This window comes from Ursus maritimus, unplaced genomic scaffold, assembly GCF_017311325.1.
Source record: "Ursus maritimus isolate PB19 unplaced genomic scaffold, ASM1731132v1 scaffold_11, whole genome shotgun sequence".
NCBI classification, from domain to species: Eukaryota; Metazoa; Chordata; class Mammalia; order Carnivora; family Ursidae; genus Ursus; species Ursus maritimus.
In genome coordinates, this window is record NW_024423453.1 from 56,509,222 (window position 1) to 56,532,326 (window position 23,105).

The 23,105-nt window shown below is 38.9% G+C and overlaps 1 protein-coding gene across 2 annotated transcripts; it reads right to left on the minus strand.

The window, feature by feature from the left end:
* Positions 1-220: 220 nt before the first annotated feature.
* AADAT (aminoadipate aminotransferase) lies at positions 221-21,901 on the minus strand. 2 transcript variants are annotated; one of them, XM_008685637.2, is made up of 13 exons: positions 21,589-21,901; positions 20,684-20,852; positions 19,389-19,521; positions 16,063-16,137; positions 11,564-11,773; positions 9,662-9,727; positions 8,283-8,365; positions 7,734-7,830; positions 6,843-6,904; positions 6,513-6,577; positions 4,911-5,017; positions 2,329-2,430; positions 221-1,365 (listed from the first exon to the last, which is right to left on the minus strand). In XM_008685637.2, exons 1-13 carry the CDS (start codon positions 21,653-21,655, stop codon positions 1,324-1,326), a joined length of 1,278 nt encoding a protein of 425 aa, XP_008683859.1. In that variant the 5' UTR covers positions 21,656-21,901; the 3' UTR covers positions 221-1,323. The 2 variants fall into 2 exon arrangements, with proteins under 2 accessions (XP_008683859.1, XP_008683860.1); XM_008685638.2 differs by lacking the exons at positions 20,684-20,852; positions 21,589-21,901 and adding an exon at positions 19,992-20,129.
* Positions 21,902-23,105: the final 1,204 nt, after the last annotated feature.

Sequence of the window (23,105 nt, forward strand, 5' to 3'; positions counted from 1 at the left end):
GGCATGTGATGTGATGAGCACTGGTGTTACACACAACTAATGAATCATTGAACACTGCATCAAAAATTAATGATGTACTATATGCTGGCTAACTGAACATAATAAAAAAATAAAATTAAAAAAAGAGACTACAGTATAGTGTAAACATAACTATGCATTGTATATGCATTGGGAAATGAAAAACTTCATTTGACTTGCTTTATAGCGATATTTGCTTTTTTGCAGTGGTCTGGAACCAAACCCACAGTGTCTCTGAGGTGTGCCTGGGTACACAAAGGATGTCATAAACGACAGTGACTCCCTAACTCCTTAAAGGAACTTATAGCTTTGCAATTACTGGACCCTGGAACACTGCAGTAGTTTGTTACACAGCAATAGAAAGCAAACACGGGGTATTTAGGATAATACTGTCGTGAGGAATTCCCATTCTTTTACATGGAACTGGCATGTGCATAGAAAAACATCTAAAAGGGTGGATGCTAAATGCCGATAGCAGTTTTCACTGGAGGTGAGATAACAAGAGGCTTTTACTTTATCGCTTATACTCTGTTGTTTGAAAAATATTTAATGAGCCTATATTACCTTAATAATCAGATGGGAAAAATAAAGATCCGAAAAGGTGAGAAAGAAAATCGTTAAAAAGTATAGCCTAAGTACCTCAAAGGGGTGTAGATTTAAATGACATAACTGATAAGAATGTGTTTTTATAAATTGCGTAGTATTATGAAAATTCAGTGTAGCAAATTTTTCTACATCTCTGATCTCTCTTCCTTATTTAGAATTAATAGGCCTGACGCCTTTAGGTATGCTTAGTTTCAGAATTTTATTTTAAAGGGATTTCTGTGGCACAACATAATGTCTTTGGTACTATTACTGAAAATCATTTATAATGATTATAACAAATTTTGCAATAAGCTTTCATTAAATTTTCCTAAAAATAGAAAAAGTTCACATTATATACCATTTTGAATTTATTTTCTTACATTTTCAACATAATTTATTGTAAAATGTTAGTTTCAAGGAAAATTTATGCAAAACCATAAAGCAACTAGAGCTCTTTATAGTAAAATCCAGGATAAAAATAATTTTTGCAGGGTGAAAATTTATCAAAAGGTAGAAGTGGATTATAAATATATTTCAATGTGATGAATTCAAGGGCACTTTAAAAGTTGTCTAGTTAAATTACTGCAAATATGACTTGCTTGTTGAAATCCAATCTGTAAGTCTAATGCCAATGATCATTTCTTCCTGCTAAAAACTAAAAATAATTTATGTGAAAAACCCATGGAAGATTTTGATTTCGTTATAAAGAGTTTGATTTCTTCATAAGGATTCTTTAATAAGTTGGGCTAATCTCTGGAAGGCCTAAAATAGAAAAGAGATAAGAATTAATGAAATTAGGATGCAACTTAGGAAAAGTCTGTGATAATTTAAAAAATTCAAACAAAGAGTATTCATCTTAGGTTGAGATAAGGCAGTAAAAAGTCAAATTTAACATCAGCTTTATCTGATGTTTTATCTGGGTAGGATGCCATCAATGTCCACTAATATACATAGACATAAGCGTATCACGTTCCCAGGATTTTTTTTGTTCTTACAACCCTCAAGATCATTATTTTCCATTGTCCCCACAACACGAATGATTTGTTCATATAATCTCTCACCTGCATATGCATTCTATATCAATTGTCTATTCATATGTAAAAGCAGAGGTAACTTATGAGAAGCATATTTAATGATATGAGAAAGCAACTAAATAAAGAACCCCAAGAACTAATCCATCTGCAAGGGCAAGTACAGACTCTTCAAGGTTAATGGCACTGTTCGATTTACGACTCTTCAATTTGGACTCCTAGACATGCAGTCCTTAGGAGCTCGTTTCTTTGCATCTTGTTATATTGGCTAAACCCAGACTTGTAATTAATTTAAGAATATTACTGTATTTGACCCCTGCTGATATATTTTTCTTCAGAGAAAGAGACTGAAGGCTTTCATGAATTTGTACGGAATTTAGCTCATACTAATTCCATGAAGGAAGGGAAAAAGTTTTCTTCATAACATGTTAGTAATCTGCCAGCATGGTTCAGCAAGTCTGAAAACAGTTCACGAAGACGATGAAATTTAATTCCAACTTGGTTTCATGCCTTTGTCTATTTGCTGCCATTAAAGTGTGTCTCTTAATAGTAATTCAAGACTTAGCAACAGATGATACCTGTTTTTCAGAAACCCCAGAGGACATTAAAAAATGTTATAACTCACAAAACGAACACATGCACCACAAAACAGAACTGCTAGCTAGTGTTACTCTGAAGAGAAGACTGTACTCACCACATCCATCTGTTCTGGAGACGCTAAAGAGAAGGACGCTCTGAAGTAAGGGCTGGGAGCTGAGCTATCAATGTAGAAAACATTCCCGGGAAGCATTAATATCTAAGGGAGTGTAGGGAAAATAAGTGAATTATTCAAAGAAAACATAGGTAGATCCAATCTCAGAGAGAGGAAAGACTTTTTACATTTAAAAACAATTTAAAAAATCATGAGAAAAATCGCTTTATGTAAAAAGTCTGTGTGTCCTACAATAAACAAAACTAAAAGCGCAGAATCCGGAATAGTGTTTATAGTAAATACGGCAAATGCTCCCTCTTCTCCATCTAAAGATACACAGAAACTGAGAAGAGAAACACTAAAATTCTAGCTCTGATGGGCAACGGACAGCTTATAAAAGAAACAGAAATGGTAATAAGCATGAACACATGGTTAACCAACCAGGAAAGTAATATAAATTCAAATGAGAGACCATTGTTAAGTGACCAAATTTGGAAGTGGCTTGTAAGCTGGGACTTGGATGCAATAAGTAGGTGTTGGCCGAGCAAAAAGGTGGGTGAAGAGTATTTTAGGGGGAAGACAGTGTAAAGGCCTTGAGATGGGAAGAAAATTGGTGCAGTCGAAAAACTGAAAGGAGGTAAAAATTTTAATACATAAAGCGAATGAATAAAAATGTTGGGTAAGTATGTCAAGACCGAGCAGCGGGAACAACTGCTGTTCTGCTGTGAGCCCCGTGGCAGACGGCTCACTAATTTCAACTCCCCTTCCTCTGTTTCCTGGGTGTACAAATATATTCCGTGCCCAGCTTCTTTCTTGTTATGTGTGGCCACGTGATCGAATTCTAGCCAGGGGATGTGAAGTGATGCATGCCACTTCTAGGCCTCGCCCATAAAAATCGCCCCACGTGTGATCCATCATGCTCTTTCCATTCTGTAGCCATTGTGCAATCCATGCATTGAAGACTGAAGAGCAACAAGAAGGAAGGAACTAGAGTCCCTGACTCGCTGGTTGGAGCAGAGGGGCCTACAGATTACATCTTTGAAAGTTTTATGTGAGTCGGAGATAAACCTCGACTGCGGTAGGCCTTTGAGATTGTTACGTAGTGCAATCATGCAGTGCAAAGCATTCATTGTTGTTATGTGGTATACGTCTGGGCACTGTCTGCTAAAGTTAGGTGAGTTGGGAGTGAAATGGTTTGGGGCATTCTGGGGAAGAGATTTCAAGGCAGAAGATGGGTTTCTGTCCTGATTAACAATAAAATGAAAACCCTCATTTCTCGCAATATAGTGGAAAATGCTGGGGGTGTATACTATAAGCAAGGAGCTGTGAGGGAAGGAGGGAGTAGTGATAATCTCTTTATAAGATGACCAGAACTGGGCTAAGGTTGTAGTTGTAAGTTGGAGATTATTTAGAAAAAGTAAAGGTTACATGCAGCAAGGATATATGGGATAGATGGAGAGCACCGAAAAAACGACGAGAAAGTCTGAGGTCCATGTCGTTAGCACCTACCTCAGAGATACATACAAATAGCCACTTATCAAATGATCCTGATGATAATGGCATGGACAGGAAAGCAAAGAAAACACAACATTGATTTATTATACTAAAATGTATTTCTTTGAAATAAGTCAGTATTTACTAAGTACCTACTGTGTAGAATTAGTAGGATTACAACAATGGATGAAGCATGAGTCCTGCCCTCAAGCAAGATGGTTAGAGAGGATGCATGACTTGCAGTACAGGCAGTGAGCAACCAGGTCTAACCGCTAGACATCGATTTTCTGGCGTCTACACTACCTCGTCCCTTATGCACTAGTATGGCCCTGCGCCAGCATCAACACAGTCTGTTCGCTCGTATTTATTGCTTCAGAACAAAAGCGATCTAGAAGCAGACCTTAGTGTCTACAAAAGACTGGCAAACGTGATAAAAGCATTAAGTCATGGAGAAAGGATACTTTATTAGGTAAATTGGACAGCTACCCAGGAAAATATTTAGATTTTCCACCTTAATCAATGCCCCCATATGAGAACTAAGTAGATTTAAGGACAAAAGGAGAAAAAGAAAATCCTAGAAGAAATCCTTACAGACCAATTTTAAGTGAAAATAATAGGATACAAACTTTCCTGTGTCATTTTAACCATGGAAAACAACTGCATGGCCAGAATACTACATATAGACAAGCTCTTCAAGAAAATATACCACAAATGGCCACAAAATCGGGGTGGTGAAATGATGGGCCACTTAAACATTTTTCATTATACTGTTATGAATTTTCCAAGTTTGCTAGCATGCTTTGCTTTCTGAAATCAGAGGGAAAAACCCTCTGCTCTTAGCCACTAAACTAACCAGAAGCTAAGATGAATGACTGTATTTCCATTAATGTAGACCAGAAGAAGAATTATGTAACTCAAAAATCTATTATGATTTTAACAATAATATATTTGTAGAAATATGATATAGAAATATGAGATAACATCTGATATTAAAATATTATGGGTTGGGATGGACGGCAATGATAAACATCTCTCTTCATTTTTAAGTGAAAAATCATTTTAAAGAAAAAGTATAACTCTCCCCCTTTTACCTCTTTCTTAATGGCTTTTTCTTCAATCAGTTGTTTTACATCAGAAATGCCCTTAATTTTAACCCATAAAAACATTCCAGCAATAGGATCATGCCATTCTGCCAAACCTACAAACCAAAAGAGAATACATATCTGCTAAAGCCATTTATGATGATATCAAATATATCAATTAATGACATAATGGCAATAACTGTCAACCATCCAAAAAAGTTCCTTTAGGGATAGCATTTTTAAAACATAGAATTTAATGAGTCCTGAAGATTGAGGTTATGAGTTTATTTCAGAAATAAGAGAGTGGGGTGAAGGGAGAGAGGGAGACTCATGTATGTATTTCCAATCTTAGTCAGTCTTAGGGTAGTGCAAGGAATCCACGGCCTCTGACTACCTCCCTTAGTTAGAACCATACCGAAGCCAACTATGGCTCTTTCAATTATAGGAGAAGATTCTTCGACTCCTTCCAGGTTCTTTCAGTGCTTCAATAAATTCTGTCATTTATACAACAGTTTTGAAGTCCGATGGATTAGAGCTTTTATCAGAATGTAACTGATTATAAAAAGAAGTATTTAAAATTCAAGAATTCCAGATGTATTTGTGGATTTTATGTTTCGTTGAGTATTAGCATAGAGAAACCAAGAAGGAAGGACAATTATTTTGATTTTAATTATCTTTTAAAACTTCCTTTTGATTAGAACCTGTTCTTTAATTCCACTGTACAAAATGGTAGAATAGTACTCCTATTAAAAAGGTGATTCTAGGGGCGCCTGGGTGGCGCAGTCATTAGGCGTCTGCCTTTGGCTCAGGGCGTGATCCCGGCGTTCTGGGATCGAGCCCCACATCAGGCTCCTCCGCTGGGAGCCTGCTTCTTCCTCTCCCACTACCCCTGCTTGTGTTCCCTCTCTCGCTGGCTGTCTCTGTCAAATAAATAAATAAAATCTTTAAAAAAAAAAAAGGCAATTCTATATTTACCAGGAATTTATAGGGAACAAGATATGACATAAAAATAAGGAACTGATTTTTTTGTTTACTATTATTCACCCCAAAAGCTTTTTTAATGATATAATTAAAACCACATAATTCATTAATAGAAAATTAAATCTAAATCATCCTGCAATCAAATTAGCAATAAATACTATTAGATAAATGGCACTAATGATTAGAATGCAAATAATCTGTAATGACAGAACTACCTTAGATTGTACTATTTTGTTTTGATATAGTGTAATTAGAAAAGCAGCATACTGTTTGACAATTCCTCTGCTGTTTGGGGGAAATTTTAAAGTAACACTAAAACCTTTTGAGTATAGCCATCATTTGGCTTTAAGTTATTGCTAGCTGATTTTTAGACTAAAAGGTCCTCCCCCCACCCCCTTTAAGCCACAAATTCTTTACAGCAGACAGATAAAGTGGAGACAGGTAGAAGAGTGCCATGGTTTACAGACTGTTAGTTCTGAGATTACTTACAGGGTAACATTACTTGACAAGAATACTCCTGGACTCTTGTTTCTCATCTCCCAAGCTTATTAATAATAACTACGCAGTGTTTATCCCCCACTCATAAAAGTGCTGGTGTCTATCACAGGACAGGATGGGTGTTCCACTCACCACTTAACCATTTGTTTGCAGCTGCCAGTAATGCGTCCTTCTGGTTCCTATAGAAGTCAGTAACCCTAGAAGAAGAGAACAGTGAAAAGCATGTGTTTAGTTCATTGACTGAAGAACCCAGAAGGCTCTGGAGTCCAGTCTATAAGAATCTGCTTTCTCTCTTGATTAAAATGTTGAATGCTTGAAAAAGGAATAGAGCTTGTTTATTTGACCTGTTTGGTGGCAAACTTTTTACCATTATGTTTTTCCCTTTGTTTTGGAATAATTCTAATGAAAATTAATAAAGGGAAGCCTATTTCTATGTCAGATATGGAAGCTAACATGCAATACCTCTCTATATGAGCCAGGAAACCCTCTTCTCCCCAGTGGTGTAGAAGCTGTGATACCAGCAGCTAAAAGAGATAAGACAATAACAAACGTCATGGTTCACCCTCTAAAATGTGGGTTTTTTTTTTTTTTTTGCCAAACATTAAAAGCAAATCACTATCGATTACCTGTAAACCACCACAAGAAAATATAACAAGCTGAACCACGATTTACACAGTGATTTATAATAAATGTTAATAACAATGACAATAAAAGAACAAATATTTATATAGTACTTGCTATGTGCCAGAAACTATTGTAATATATTAATACATTTTAGATAATTTAATCTTTGTAATAACTTTCTTAGGCTCTTACTTCTATTTTACTGATGAGGAAACCAAGGCACAAGGGTTAAATGAACTTTCTCAAGGCCACACAGTTAGTGACAGACAGACCCTGGATTCAAGTTAGACTGTTCAGCTCCAGATCCATGCCACTAGTTACCATACTATATCGCTCCTCTAAATGTATTTAAAAATATATACTAGATATATTATGTAATATTTTCAGTGATTTTTCTATATAAAATGGAAGTTCTTAATGTTATAAATGGATAGTTAAGTTTTGTTGATAACAGACACAAAAAATATGAGAAAAAACTCCCAAATTGATAAAACACGGGGACATCTGTATGCTGCAAACTAACGCTAGGTTAATTCAATTCTCATCTGCCTTTTCAAGTAAACATCTGTGGTATCTGATGTTCTAATTCAGTCCATACCGGAACTCGAGATTCCGTATCAGTGATTTCCCTCCCTGACACCTTCACTCAGTCTTGCTTGCTAACATCTATATTCTATTCTGATTGCTTAAAAAAGCCCCAAACCCTCCTATTTCTGACATTGTCCTTACCTGTGTAAAAGTGCTGGTGTGCAAGTTTGAAACTTGTGTGTGTAAGACAACTCTCTCTATTAAGGGTTTCGGACCAGTTATAAATCCTATTCTCAACCTACACAAAAAGAGAAAAGGCACAAGATGAGCCTTGTGCTAACCATTAATACATGTCACTTTACTGATTTCATTAGGAAGACAGTTGTGACCTGGGGACAAATGGGCCTAGACGATTAAAACACTCTAATAAAACTAACTACTTATTAAAATCCAAATTTCAGTGTACTTTTAATATAGAATGCAAGTTTAACCAAGTATTTTGAAATGTGTTCTTTCATATATGAAACCCAAAACCTGACCAGTCCCACTACAACTTTAGATTAATGCCCAAATACCTTTGATTACTGGAGATGAATAAAGAAAGAAAAGGCATATATTAAATAATCGAACTGAGGTCTTAAGGTAAGTAGGAATACTAGCATCTTAAATGAGAAATATTTGGATGAAAAGACACTCAGGTACAGTCTATCTTTTTTAGATCTGGCCATAAATTAAGACACAAAGCCTTACCCAGAGGAGAGGACTTTTGAAAAAGAGTCAGCTCTGATGACACGACCATCAACATCCATGGAAAGAAATGTTGGTATCCAGGACTTGAAATGGAAAACAATACATATTGTTGATTTGAGAACTCTGTGTAGTGACTGTATGAAGAGGGTGTAGATTCTGACAGCAGTAACACAACCGTCTTTTCTGTGCCTTACTCTCAACACTTAAAATGGAATAAGAAACCGAGATGCATGTTCCTTCATGAGTACCTGCCTCGCTTCACAGCTTTTCTGCCAAAAACACACAGAAGAGTTTACTTATTTGCTTAAGATGTTATTATTATGAATTTAGGGAAACCTCAGATAGGCCCTCCTAGGCTCAAAGGTTGAGATCCAGGATGCACACATTTAGAGGAAGGATTCAAGAAAAACTCATTTGGGTTAGATCAAAATGAAGAGGGCCAGCAGCATTCAGGATTGTTTTGAGAGAGAATGGTGATCCTTAGAACCGCTAGAAAGATAAAACAAGATGAGAAATGTGGTCAATCTGCAATACGGACTTCAAAAGTAGATGCATACAAAAAAAGAGGCCGGGTCATGTGGGGGGAAGGAAATAGGTGAATAGATATGGTATTCAGCCAACTCTACAGAAAAATCAAGAGTTTTTGTTTCTTTTCAGTAGATTTAAAGGGAGCACTGAATCCAAGTAGATGTTCTCTGCAGCTCTGACAGAAAATAAAGACAGTGTTTGATTTAGAAGAAGCAGGCATTGGACGTCTTTACCACTACTGCTGTCTATCAGGAGACTGAGACCATGAGAAGTGGCATGCGCATGTAGGGAATAAGAACCTTAAAATCCATGATTCCGCAGGTAAGATCCAGGCCTTCAGTGACAGGCATGGTAAATCTGTGGCAATCTGCTAGTAATGCCTTCTCCTAGGTCCATAATGGACATGGCTAATTGAGCACCATCTTTCTCTTTCAGATCCTTCTCAGACATCATTCCAGTCAGCCACTGCCACGAAACTATAGTTCACACCCAAAATGAAACCTACTTCAGATCCCTGGTATGATGTTTAAAAAACTAAGCACTAGGATCTGGAGTTCGAGAAGACCATCAGCCCCGACTCACTCTGTTTGCCCAAATGGTATAGAGCACTAGCTACTATTTTAAAGGTAAGTCATTTCTGGAAAGAGCAGTCATTCCAGACATGAGAAGAATTAATTCCATGATAAAACTGAAAGACTAAAGATTGAAGTGGTAGCAAATTGCTAATAATTTTATTTAATTTCAATGTAAAGGTAGATTAGCTCTGACTCAGCAGCCAGGCTAAAGTCAAGTCAGTGTAATAACTGACAATTTATCTTCTAATCGTGAAATAAATTCACATCATCACTTACCTTGCTGAACTGGAGAAAATAGTAAGGATCATCTTCTATGATGAGGAAATCATATTTTCTTGCGAGCTAAAAAAGGTTAAAGTAGTATATTTAATTCTTAAGAACTGTCTAAGCTGAAAATCACTTGGAATCATATTCTTTGTATTCATTCATTCATTCATTCATTCATTCATTCATTCATTCAAGAAGCTACTGAGTACCTCTTGTCCTAGACAATGAGGATAAAGAGATGAACGAGGCTCTCACTGAAGGCTCCTGTTCTCATGGAACTTACATTCTAGGTTCTGGGAAAGATAATATACGTAAGCCAATGAATAATGAAGAGAAGAAATATTAGATGGGAGGTTTTAGGGGGTAGGCAGGGTGATAAACAGGGTGATATTTGAGAGAGAGAGGGGGATAGGGTAGCTGTTTCAGGCTGAATCACTGGGAAGCCCTTCCTGACAAGATAACACAAGAGCTCAGAATGACACAGCGGGCTGCAGCAAGAAGGACGACAAAAGACGATAAGGCCTGAGACTAGACTACCAGGTCACATAGCTTTGTGAGGCAGATGAAGGAATTTGGATTTTATTTTAATTGCAAAGGGAAGCCACTAGAGGACTGTAAACAGGAGGACCATGAGACTGGCTTTATATTTATATTTTGGGGGAGGGAGGGAAGGACATGACTGGCTGCTGTGTGAATAATGATTGGTTAGAGATCGAGAGTGGAATGCAGCAGGGGTCCAGCAAGGCAACTATCCTAGTAGACCAGTGAAGGAAGGTGGTGGCTGGGAAGTTGGTGGTAGTAAGGGCAGAGGAGAGAAACAGGTGGATTTGGATCCATTTGGTCATGGAGTCCACAGGATGGATTGGATGTAGGGGGAGGGGGAGAAGGAAAAGATGGTGGCACTATTTACAGAGATGGAGATTGTGGGGGGTTATGGATTGGAGGTTGGGTGTGGCTGGATTAAATCAAGAGTTCTATTTGGCCATGGTAGGTTGGAAATGCCCATTAGACATTCATGGTGGATGATGGAAACAGAAGTTGGATGGGGAAGTTGGATACAGAAATCCAGAGTTCAGGGGAAAAGCATTTCTATTATTTAGAATGGAATTTATGGCCATAGAACTGGCTGAGACTATCTGGGGGTAGTATGTAAATAAGAGGAGAACTCAGGACAGAACTCTGGAGTATGTGAAAAATACAACAATATTTTGACACACACACACACACACACACACACACACACACACACAAAAGAAACTGTTTGAAATCTTTATGATTCCACAGCACATTCTATATAGTTTAATATGGCCTTGGTGCTTATATTAAAAAGCTATTTGTAGCAAAAGTCTAGGGAGCACAGTCAGGAACATAAAGAGACTTTACGAAAGGCATATTTCTCTTATATTTCAAAGATTTTTGGACTACGAGGTATGTGTTTGATATTTAAAAAAAATGTTTATAGTGAAAAGTTTAGCCATCATAGTCAGGTACTTAAAAGAGACTTGACAAAAGGAACATGCCTCTTATTTTTAAAGAATTTCTTTGTAACCTGAAATTTGCTAAGGAGTAGGAAAGAGAAGAAAGAAGTTGAAAATATAAATATAAAATAATGAAAATCAAACTGGGGGTTTGATTAAATAACCTCATAAAATTTAACATTGGGTCAAAAATGCTATTTCTTTTTTATGAAAATATCAATTAAAGGAAAAGAAAAATCTCACAGCTAACCAAAGATGGAGTAATTTCTTACGTTTCAACTTATTAGGACCCTCGGGCATAGATGACTTCCTTTTATTAAAAAATTATCTTCCTTGTAATAATAAGAAATAAGAAAGGGAGCTTGCACAGTACTCTTCTCAAAAGTCAAAACTAAAAAAGAACACAGCCACAGAACACATTCTTTTAAAATACCTCATAGATTTCCTTCTTGCGGTTACTTGTCAATGAGTTTCCAGTAGGGTTGTTGCCATTTGGGACAGTGTAAAGAAATTTGGGGGTGTTTTTCTTAGGGTTCTTTGAGTCTTCCGGTTTCCATTTGGAAAGTACTTCTTTGAGGGAGTCCGGAATAATCCCATATTCATCGCTGGCTACATTAATGATGTTGCAGCCCAGTGGCTTCAGCTGTTGAGCACAAATAAAAAGAAAAGCCCAAGATACAGGCATAATTACAAAATGTGTCATTGGTTCTTCTTCTACTAACCAAGAACCCTACCATTTATTCTCTTAAACATATAAACCCGCACTCATCTCTACGCTCAAAGGGTTGAGGTTGTATATTCTCATTTTATTGTTGCCCTGGGGTAGATTCCATTATTGTTCAAAAATAACCCCCGTCAGTTCCCAGAGGAAGGAGTATCCTTCCTTGCACACATATGTCAGGATTGGCCATACGTCTTGCTTTGGCCAATAAATTGTGAGCAGAAGTGACGTGTGTTTCTTCCAAGCAGAAGCTTTAAAATCCAGCTCGTGGCTCTCTATTTCCCTTTTCCCTTTGCCCTGAGACTGGCAATGCTCCAAGAGAGGCTGCTTCTGTCAGCTCGGGGCTTGGGATGGAGAAGACATGGCACAGGGCAGCAGCTGCCTTTTGGTGCATGTATAGAATGTGAGAGAAAGAAACCTTTATAGCCATAAACCACGGAAATTGGGGTGGTTTGTGATACCACATAACCTAGCCTCTTCTGACTGAATTATCTTTAGAATTATAATTAGAATCGGTTCAAAAAGTAGATGTTTATTAACAAATGCTTTTTTTTGACAGAGTTAACCATAGAAAGCATCTTTTATGCCAATACCCAAAACTGTTACCAGCAGAGGTGATATTCAAAATATTTAATAGGTGGTATAGCACAGACACATTAGAAACAGTATCTGACTGGAATAGAGTCCTGAGGACTCCCTGCATTAATTCCATATTGTGGGAAGTTCAGGGTGGTCTTAGGAGAGGGGCCAGGGAAGCCAGGGTGGTGATGGGCATGGAGGGGAACAGGGCAGCAGGTTACCAAGGAGTATGGAAGTATCCCGTATTTACCAAAGGCTAAGCCTGAAATCACAAGGAATGGCCTTGCTTATAGACATAATTTTATAAAAGTCTTGTGGAATCTTACTCTTGGATGAACATAAAGAAAAAAATTAGAACTTTAGAAATAATAATTTGAGTGAATTTGTCAGAAGAAAAATTTTTCAAACATAAGCACTCTTTTAGCAGTCAAATGTGGAATTATGTACTAAGTGGGAATAATCCAGACAAACTTTTGACAAACTTAAAAGTTCTTAGGCTGAAAAAGCACATCTACCATGAATAAACAAATTAATATTGGGCCATGAAATAAACACATATTGCTTACTATCACATCTCCTCAAAGCCTGGCACAGGCTTCTGTTTGGGTGTGTGGAAACATCTGTGCGTGTGTGCGTGATGCTGATTACGTCGAAACTGGTTTTAGATTCGTAGGCATTATATAAGATTAGTAAAATAATTACTAATTAGTATCCAATCATTAAGAAAAAGCAATTATTTTACTTTAGTTTTTTATTGTGGTAAATAGATATATAACAAAAATTTTGCTTTTTCTTAAAAAATTTTATTTATTTGAGAGGGAGAGAGAGCAAGAGAGAGCACAAGAGGGGGCGTGGAGGGAGAAGCAGACTCCCCACTGGGAACTGAGCAGGGAGCCCCACACAGGGCTTGATCCCAGGACCCCAGGATCATGACCTGAGTCAAAAGTAGATGCTTAATCAACTGAGCCACCCAGGCGCGCCCCCACCAAAATTTGCCATTTTAAGTGTACAATTCATGGCATTAATCACTTTCACAATGTGTATATCCATCATTGCTATTGATTTCCAAAACTTTCCATCACCCCAAACAGAAACTCTGCACCCATTAAGCAATAACTCTCCATTCCCCCCATACCCGGACCCTGGTAATCTCTAAATTACTTTCTGTCTCTGTGAATCTGCCTATTTTAGATATATGAAACAAATAAGTGGAGAAATGCAATATTTGTCCTGTTGTGTCTGGCTGCTTTCAGTTGGTGTAATGTTTTCATAGTTTACCATGTTGTAGCATATGTTAAAACTTTGTTCCTTTTTATGGCTGAATAATATTCCACCATATGTATATGCCACATTTTGCTTATCCATTCACCTGCTGATGTACACTTGAGTTGCTGCTACCTTTTGGCTATTATGAAAAATGCTGCAATGAACATTTGTGTACAGTTATCTGTTCTTTTTGGGTATATACTTCGAGTTGAATTAAAGAGTCACATGGTAATTCTATGTTTAATATTTTGAGAAACTGACAAACTGTTTTCCACAGTGGCTGTACCATTTTACATTTCTACCAACAATGCATAAGATTCAGTAACACTTGTTATTTTACATGAAAAAAAATAGCTATACTAGTAGGTATAAGGGGGTATCTCACTGTGGTTTTGATTTGCATTTCTCTAGTGACTAATGATGATGCTGAGCATCTTTTCATGTGCTTATTGGCTACTTGTATATCTTCTTTGGAGAAATAGTTATTCCAAGTCCTTTGTCCACTTTTAAATTAGGTTGCTTTTGTTGTTGTGTTACTGAGTTGTAGGAGGTCTATATATTCTGGCTTTAAGTCCTTATCAGATAAATGATTTGCAAATATTTCCTCCCATTCTGTAGGCTGTCTTTTCACATCATAATGTCCTTCAAGGCACACAAGTTTTTAATTTTTGATGAAGTCCAATTTATCTATTTTTTGTTCTTTTCGCCTGTGTTTTGGTGTCATATCTAAGAATTTAGTGCCATACCCAAGGTCACGAAGATTTGCCTTTATGTTTTCTTCTAAGATTTTATCGTTTTAGCTCTTACATTTAGGTCTTTGATCCATTTTGAATTAAACTTTTATATGGTCCAAGGGTCCAATTTCTTTCTTTTGCACGTGAAAATCCAGTTGTCCCAGAACCTTATGTTGAAGAGATTATTCTTTCTCTATTAACTGGTTTTGGTATCCTTGTCAAAATAAAATGACCACAGATGGGTGGGTTTATTTCTGGACTCTTCGATTCTATTCCACTGGTCTATATGTCTATCCCTATACCAGTACCACACTGTTTTGATTACTGTAATAGCTTTGAAGTTGGTTTTGAAAAAGTGGGAGTCTTCTAACTTTGTTCTTCTTTTTCAAGATTGTTTCAGCCATTTGGATTCCTTCCAAACCCATATGAATTTGACAACTGGCTTTTCTATTGCTGCAAAAAAGGCTACTGGAATTTGATAGGGATTGTGTTGAATTTGTAGTTTGCTTTAGTACTACTGACATCTAAACAATATTAAGTCTTCCAGTTGATGGATAGGTGATGTTTTCCCATTTATTTGGGTCTTTTTAAATTTCTTTCAGCAGCATTTTATAGTTTTTAATGCAGAACTCTTTTACCTCCTTTCTTAGGTTTAATCTCAGATATTTTATTCTTCTGGCTATTATTATAAATGGAATTGCTGTCTTAATTTCCTTTTCAGATTGTTCATCGGAAATGCATTTTTCATAATATCAATTTCATCTCTACTTAAGTTTTGAGAAAACATGCCTTTCAATAAGACTAGCTAATAGCTTTATACATTAATTGTTTAACATAATATTAAACTTGAAAAAAAAAGAGCATCTGTGAAGTTAGAATCAACAGAGCATAAAGGTCACCTCATTAATTCCCCTGTCTTAAGCTAGAATGTGTTGGATGACAATTGAGAGTAACTTTGAGCACCTGGAGTGATGGGCAGCGCTTTACCTCCTTAGGGAGTCAGGAGGCAGGTAAAACTCATGGCTAGGAAGTTCTTCTATTGAGTTGAAATAGTTTCCCTGTAGTTTCCCTTTGGTTCCAGGTCTGTTAACCTAAGGACCTGCATAAATCAGTCCATGGCCATCCTAAAGTATCATGCCCCCAACAAGCCTACCTCTCAGTGATGTGTTCTGACTAGGACCCAGGAGGGCCAGACACTCAGCTTCCTCAGTCTGGACATTATAGTCCCATTAACTGAACACTGGAGTGGAAAGTCCTAATTATACCGTATCAGTTTACAGTTATATTAAATTGACATACAACATGACTATACTTAGACATATGGTAATAAAAGATAGTAATGAAAAAATAAGTTTTTATAAATGAAGTTGCATTTCAAGTGAAATATTAACGTGACAGGGACGTGATTTTGCACAGCTTAATTTTAGCACCTATACATTTAGATTTTGTAAAAAGAAATGTATAAAGCAGAGGGTACATTTAACGTATTTTGCATATTATCATTTAAGATGCTCCTGTTTACAGATGGAAGGCACTATTTTATTTTTCTGTAGACAGGTAATTCTCAAGACAATGTTTTCTTCTTATTTATTAAAAGAAAGAGAGTTGCCTTTTATAAAAATGTGTACTCACAGCTTGAAGTGTTCCTGAATAAACAGGTTCATTTAGGAGGACATTATCTCCAGGATTAATGATCATTTCAAACACCTAACAAAAGAAGCATAGGTTAGTTTGGATAGTACTGTTTCCATTCTTAGAACACCTTTTTAGTTTGAGCCTACTAGGATTCTAGAGTAGGAATTGGCAAATTTTCTGTGAAGTACCAGATGGTGCATATTTTGTCGGCCATAATATCTCCATTGTAACTATTCATCTCTCTCACTGGCGATAGTGAGAAAGCTGCCAAACACATGATATAAACCAATGGGTGTGGCTGAGTTCCTATAAAACTCTATTTACAAAGTCAGATGAGGGCTGGATTTGGCTCTTAAGCCATAATTTCCCAAACCCTGTTCTAGGATAAGATAACTGGTTTGGTTCCTAAAATTCATTTATTCCTTCTTTGAAAATTCATTAAATATTTACTATAAGCCAAGCCTATGTAAGGTATGGAGACAAAATGATGAACATAGCAACATGGTTCTTATCCTCATGGAGCTACTAGTCCAATGGGAAAGCTAGACACTAATCAAATAATCACTCAAATAAATGTATATTTAAAAACAATGGTGAGTATTATTAAGTACAGATGCACAATGTTATAAGGGCTCATTGTAGGAGGCCTTGGGCATTCAGGGAATTTGGGGCATCAGGGAAGGCATCCTTGAGGAAGTGCTGAGTTGGTATAGAGGATACCAACAGATACGTTTTGAGAAACTGAAAGAATTCTGTGGCTTGAAGAGGAAATGTAAAGAGGAGAGTGGAGTGAGATCAGACAGAAATAGGTAGAGAAATACCATGTAGACATTCAAGCCACATGAGGCCAGTAAGAATTTCAGGTAGAGGCTGGGAAGGGGGAGTCACATTATCAGATATTCATGCTGGAAAGATCATTCTGGCTTCAATATGAAAGAATGAAAGATGAGTGCAAGTATATGTGGAAAGGCTGGGGAGTTTGAGGATTCTCTGGAACGTTTTTGTTGCAGTTCTGGGGAGAACTATGGGTGCAGCCTGACAGACAGTGGTGATGGAATAGAGAAGAAAAACTGAGAAGTATTTAGGAAATCCAAACCAATAGAACACAATTATGGATTATAGGGGAGTGAGAAAGAGGAGGCATGAAGAATGACTCCTAGATTTCTGGCTACGGAGCCCGACAGATGGAGGGAATAACGCTGTTCACTGAAAAACAGAACCACAAACTCTGGAGAGGGCCAAGGTGATGAGTGTGTTTTGGTTTGAGATGCCTTTGAAACATCCTGTCATGGCGCCAGGGAGACAAATGGAACACATGGATTTGGAAGGAGCTTGGAAGTTACCAGCATATGATCAAGCACATGGATGTGCATGGAGGTACCCAGGAGGGAGAGCATATGGATGAAGGGGAGAAGAGTTTCGAGGACTGAGCTTTGAGGAACTCTGATAAATGGTGGATGTGTAGAGGAGGAGGACACTGCAAAGGCAATTGGGCCAATGAGGTAGAAGAGTGTTTCAGAAAGGACGGGAAGATCAACAATGTTAAAGGATATTTAAAGGTTAGATAAGACAGGCTTGACAAATCTTAAGAGATTTTGCAGACAATATGATCTAGACAATGGATATTGCTATCCTAAATCAAAGGGGTTTATTATAATGAAATCTTAGATAGTTCATGGAATCATCTTTTCTTTCCTTGTGGTGTGTCACAATGTTCAGTTCGAGCCTCTCCTTCCTATCATTTTAACAACCTGTATCTCATGACAAACAGTATGGCCATTATTGAGACAGACGTTCTGGTTTTTCTTTCCCGGTTTGACCTAGAATGTTCCCTTCACCTTTTCCTTATGAGCTTTTGGCATTTTATGACAAACAGTATCCTCCTCTGAAAAGTTTCTAAGTGATTCAGGCTTTAGAGGACATCCTAGGACCAAACAAATTACTTAGGTGGCATGTGTACTGTCAATAAATTGAATGAAAACCTAATCACATACATTTTCCATGTCAATTAGGGGACATGAAAATGTCAAATATCCTAAATGAAAAGAAGGTCTGTTTATTATCTGGTAGCACTGTTTAATAGAGGTAGACAGAGACACAGGTGCCTAACATAACATCTGTCTTGGAGAACAAAGCGGAAGGAATAGTAAACCAGATTCCCATGAAGGCCTCTGTAATAAGCATGTCTGTAAGTAAGCGAGTTATTGGTATATCTGGCGATCTATGCTATCTTCCTTTGTTATGACTAATGTTGTGACAGATAATGAAGAAATTGTCTTGAGCATCGTTCTGGGAGAAAATTTCATAGTATACCTTCCTAAAAAAAGAATTAAAAAGAACTTTTTTCATATTAGTCTATAGAATCACAGATGTTTCTCTTCAAGCAAACACTCAAACAGTAGCTAATTCCCCCTTTTTCCCAATTAAATACAAAAAGAGGGAGGAAAATCATATTCTTATTACTTCAATACATTATTCTGTAATAATAATTTAAAATTCATTAAAGCTAACTAGATTGCAGCTTTCACATTTTCCCCAAAAGAAAAACAAAGCTACTCTGGTTTAAGATAAATAAGAGTCCTTTGTAGTCTAGATGTGAAGATCAAATATAGAGAATCTTTATCTAGGACTAATTATTCATGAAAGAGAAAAGAAAAAAGAAACAGATGAGACTGAGAACCATTGGTGCGGTCTCTTGTGAGAACTCCCCAGTCGTGGTTACTTCAGTGGACTTGCTGGAACCCAGGAAAGAGATAGATGGAATAAATGAGAAAGAGAACTGAGAGAGAGAGGGGCAGATAACAGGAGAACTAACCTAGAGAGAAGTCAGGGACAGACACAGACCTAGCTCTACAGAAGCACATCCGAGGAGACCAGATGTGAGCAGTGGTGAGCACAGGTGATGGCCTAAAAAGGCAGGCAAAGGAATAACATTTCATCTCAGGAGTATTAGGACATGCCTTCTAAAGAATTTAAAAATCCTGGTGAAACTTCATAACTACATAAATCAAAATGTAACCTGAATCTCTGAGCCAGATGAAATTAAGTAGTGCTCATTAAGTGTCTGGTAGGAGTTGAGTACTTCCTTAATGGAAATCTTGTTTTAATGACACATTGCTCTGGGACATTAGCCACATGATCTACATTTAAGAAATATCCGGTTGGTGAATGTCTTTAAGTTCCCTGTTTAAAATTCTAGGTAAAGACAAAATAGACTACCAGTAACTCATAAAACATGACCCTCTTGTGGTCAGGTGAGAGATGACTATATTTATGAACATATTTGATTCTTAACATGGGGTTCCCTTTCCTTTCAGCCTTACCTTGCAAAGACCGTCTTGGCTGCCAGATGTTATGCATATGTCCATCTGTCCTTGGCTGGTTGGATAACTGATGGTGGGAGGATTATGCAATTTTACTTGTAACTGTTTTAGCCAGGACAACAGCTCTGGGATTCTAAAGCATAAAACGTATTTTCAAATTTATAGACAAGAATTAAATAGTAGCTTTATGCCAGGCACTTTATTCATTCAATTTAAAAATCCTCAAACGCTTTTTGCCAATATTAATAACCCTATTTAAAAGACAAGGCAACAGACTTAGAGATTAAGAAATTCACATAAGGTCAATCAGCTCAGATTAAATGAACTGAGATATGAATCTACATTTTTCTTAGTCCAAAGCCTACTCTCTTTCTTTTACACTAGAGCACTCACTGCATAATCGATTCTTTGTTCTCCTAGGAAAATTTCCCTAAGCTACCTAGAAGTTCAGTCTCAAGATATTTGTATCATGGAAATAAAAGCCTATTGTATATATTACATAGAATTCATATATACATAACGTGTTATATTTCAATATACTTTTCAATCACAGGACAAAGAAGACTTTAATAAAATATAATTTGTAGACACTCCATAAATTACCCTTTATCATTGGAAGAAGACCAGCTAAGGAAAGTCATAAAGCATGTGTTCCAGCTTGCTTTTAAGAAATTAAAGACATCTGGGGGCGCCTGGATGGCTCAGTTGGCTAAGCATCTGCCTTCAGCTCAAGTCATGATCCTGGTGTCCTGTGATCCAGACCTGGTTGGGCTCTCTGCTCAGTGGTGAGTCTGCTTCTCCCTCTCCCTCTGCCCCTCCGTCCACTTGCACGCACGCGCTCTCTCTCAAATAAATAAAATCTTTGAAAAAGTTAAAGACATCTGAACAAAAGGCAAAGTATTTGCACAGCTGTCTGCAGCTATTAAGGGAACACAATTATGACAAAAGCCCCCTCCCCCCAACTTAAAATTGCTGCTCCTGGATTGTCCTCTTCCTCCTAACCTTCTTCTCTTCCCCTAGCTATCTCATTTTTTCCCCCCAGTCTCAGCTCCAATGGTATTTCCTTGTAGACGCCTACTCGGAGTCTCCCTATTATTTAAGGTCAAGGAGCAGTCACTGAGGAGGGTTAAGCATTTAATAAACTTGTTGCTCTTAATTATTCTTTGAAAACTCTTCCCCCGACCTTCCTACCTGTGGAATACCCGGTTAAAAAAGACACGTTACTTTATCAGTGGGCCTTAGAATATTGCTTATGAAAATGAACCAACAAAAGTATGTTATCTGTTGACAACTACCCAGCACTTTGAGAATACTGAAGTGCTCTCTTCATCGTCTCTTCACCAAATTGGATGGGCTTTCCATTTTTTATGGTGATCACCGCAGTCTTAAAAGGGAATGTGTTGGGGTTTGGTGATCCAGTAGCCAAGGAGATGACTGATGGCTGTGCCTTGCTCCATGTCTCAGCTGCAATACATACGGAAGAGAAGAAACACTTCTATTGAAGACTTTCATAAACAGAGATAGCTCACTATATTGCATTATGGTCAATGAAACTGTAAAGCCGAACAATTTCTCGTGATAGAATACTAGTCTAAAATAAACAGGTACAATTACTTTTTCTGAACCTACCTCACTGGTGGAGGAACTAAAGAATGAAGTCCAACTAAGGCAGAGCAATCAAGTTAAGCAAAAGGCCACAGTAACAGAAAACCCTCATCTCCATTTAGCGCCTACCTGCCCCTCAGGCTTCAGGCTCCCTCCTTTTCTCTCCAATTTATCAGGCCCTCCCCACTCCGCACACATCTGCACACGTGCCTGCCATCTAATCCTGCAGGGAAGACCCTTTCTTAGCACACCCTCTCTCTTCAAGAACGTGTTCCACAACAGCCGGTCTCTCTCTCTCTCTCTCTCTCTCTCTCTCTCTCCCTCTCTCTCCCTCTCCCTCTCTCTCTCTCTCTCTCTCTCTCTCTCTCGATGCTCCTGCTACACTCGAGCAGAGATACCCAATTCCCCGCCTTCCGTTCCAGCCCAAGTCCTCTGGAGTCTGTCCCCGTTTCAGGTCTGCACGCAGAGCTTGGCTCACCGGGAGCTTTTGCAGTTGAATGAATGAACGCAACCCAGCGCGGACCGTAGGCACGGCCTTTGGAGGCTCCGCGAGAAACCCCCACCCCTGGAGGAGGGGCGCCGGCCCAGAACTCACTCATGACTCGGATGGCGGAAGGCTTTCTCGCTGCGCTCGTGGCGGTGAGGAACCGTGCGTAATTCATGTCTCTGATACCCAAGCACCGTCTTCGGTAGTTGAAAACTAGAAAAACCGAATAGTCGCGTCCAGTAGTGCCTCCGAACTCCGGAATCGCCACCTCGGTTGTACCCCCGCCGCTGAAAACTCCCCGGCTAGAGGCTGCGCTCAGCGTCTGGGTCCCGAACGAGCCCGGGGCGGGTGGCAGACCTGCCCAGTGCCCCGCAGACACACGGTCGCTCCCACTCCCGGCCCCTGCCCCGCGCGCTCCGGCCGCCGCAGGGGCCTGGGCAGGTCCCGCCTCGCCCCCTCCCGCCCCGCCCCGCAGCCTATGGCCGCCCGCGGCGCGCGCCTCCCAGCCCGGGGTTAGCGCCCTTGGCGCGGGGCGAGCGGGGTGACGGCCGGCCGCGGAGCACTTGCAGTCCTGGGCCAGTGCCTGAGTCCATTCAAAGCGAGCCTGACTCTTGACCTCGCAGTTGGGAGTTGCTGCAAGAGACCGGGTTGGCCGGTCCGCCCGCCTGGGACCTTGCCAAGGGGCTAGTTGAGGGGCAGTGAACTGGGGGAGGGCCTCCGGAAGTCCCCGCGATCCTAATCCCTGAGTGCCATCTGGTGGCTGCTTTGGTCCATTGCAGCGGGTTTCCTAAACTGCTTCTGGTCTTGTACGCACAATTCCGAGAGGCTGGATTACCTGGCCTCCTCTGGCGAAGCGGCTGGTGCGTTTCATCCCCTCAGACACTGTTGTGTTTCATACTGACCTTTGGTAATATAGCTATAGGCACTATCCCAGGTAGTCCCCCAGGCGACCCAGATGATTTGCAATGTCAGTTTCTCCAAGATCTGAGCGTTTTAGAGTGAGGGTGGAGTGTTGAAACAAATTTTGGAATAATCACTCTGAGGGTCTCCTCAATTTTTACTGTCTTCCCTCCCCTTGGCTTTTCTGACCATTCATTATGGACTTCGGTTAGACCTAGGACTTAGATTCACCTCTTTGGGTCTAGCATCCAGCCCTCTTTTCTTACAGAATAATTCTCGCCATCTTCCACCTTCCACTTGCACCTCCCTCCACCCCCAGCTTTCTCTGTGATTTCACCTCCCTGAGTCACCAAAATGGAATGCACAGATTTCCGTGTGAGCACTTAATGATAGAAGATTTTGATATAGTCCCCCCTTTTTTTAATCCTAGGTAGATATAAAAGTCATTTATTTTTAAACAAATTCCAAACTGGCTTCGTTCATTCAGTAAACATTTATTGAATACTTCCTGAATGAGTATTGACTTACTGTCAAAGGGCTCTCTTCTAGACAGAAATAGATTAGTCCAGGAGACACTTCTACCCTTATTCAGGTCCTGGCAACAAAAGGATGAGATAACCCAGTGAAATCTTCATGCCAGCAGCTGGATACCAGAGGGAATTTCATTAGTAAAGCTGCTAGAAACCCAAGAGGCAGTGGGGTTCTGGATTCAGAGACTTCAAGTG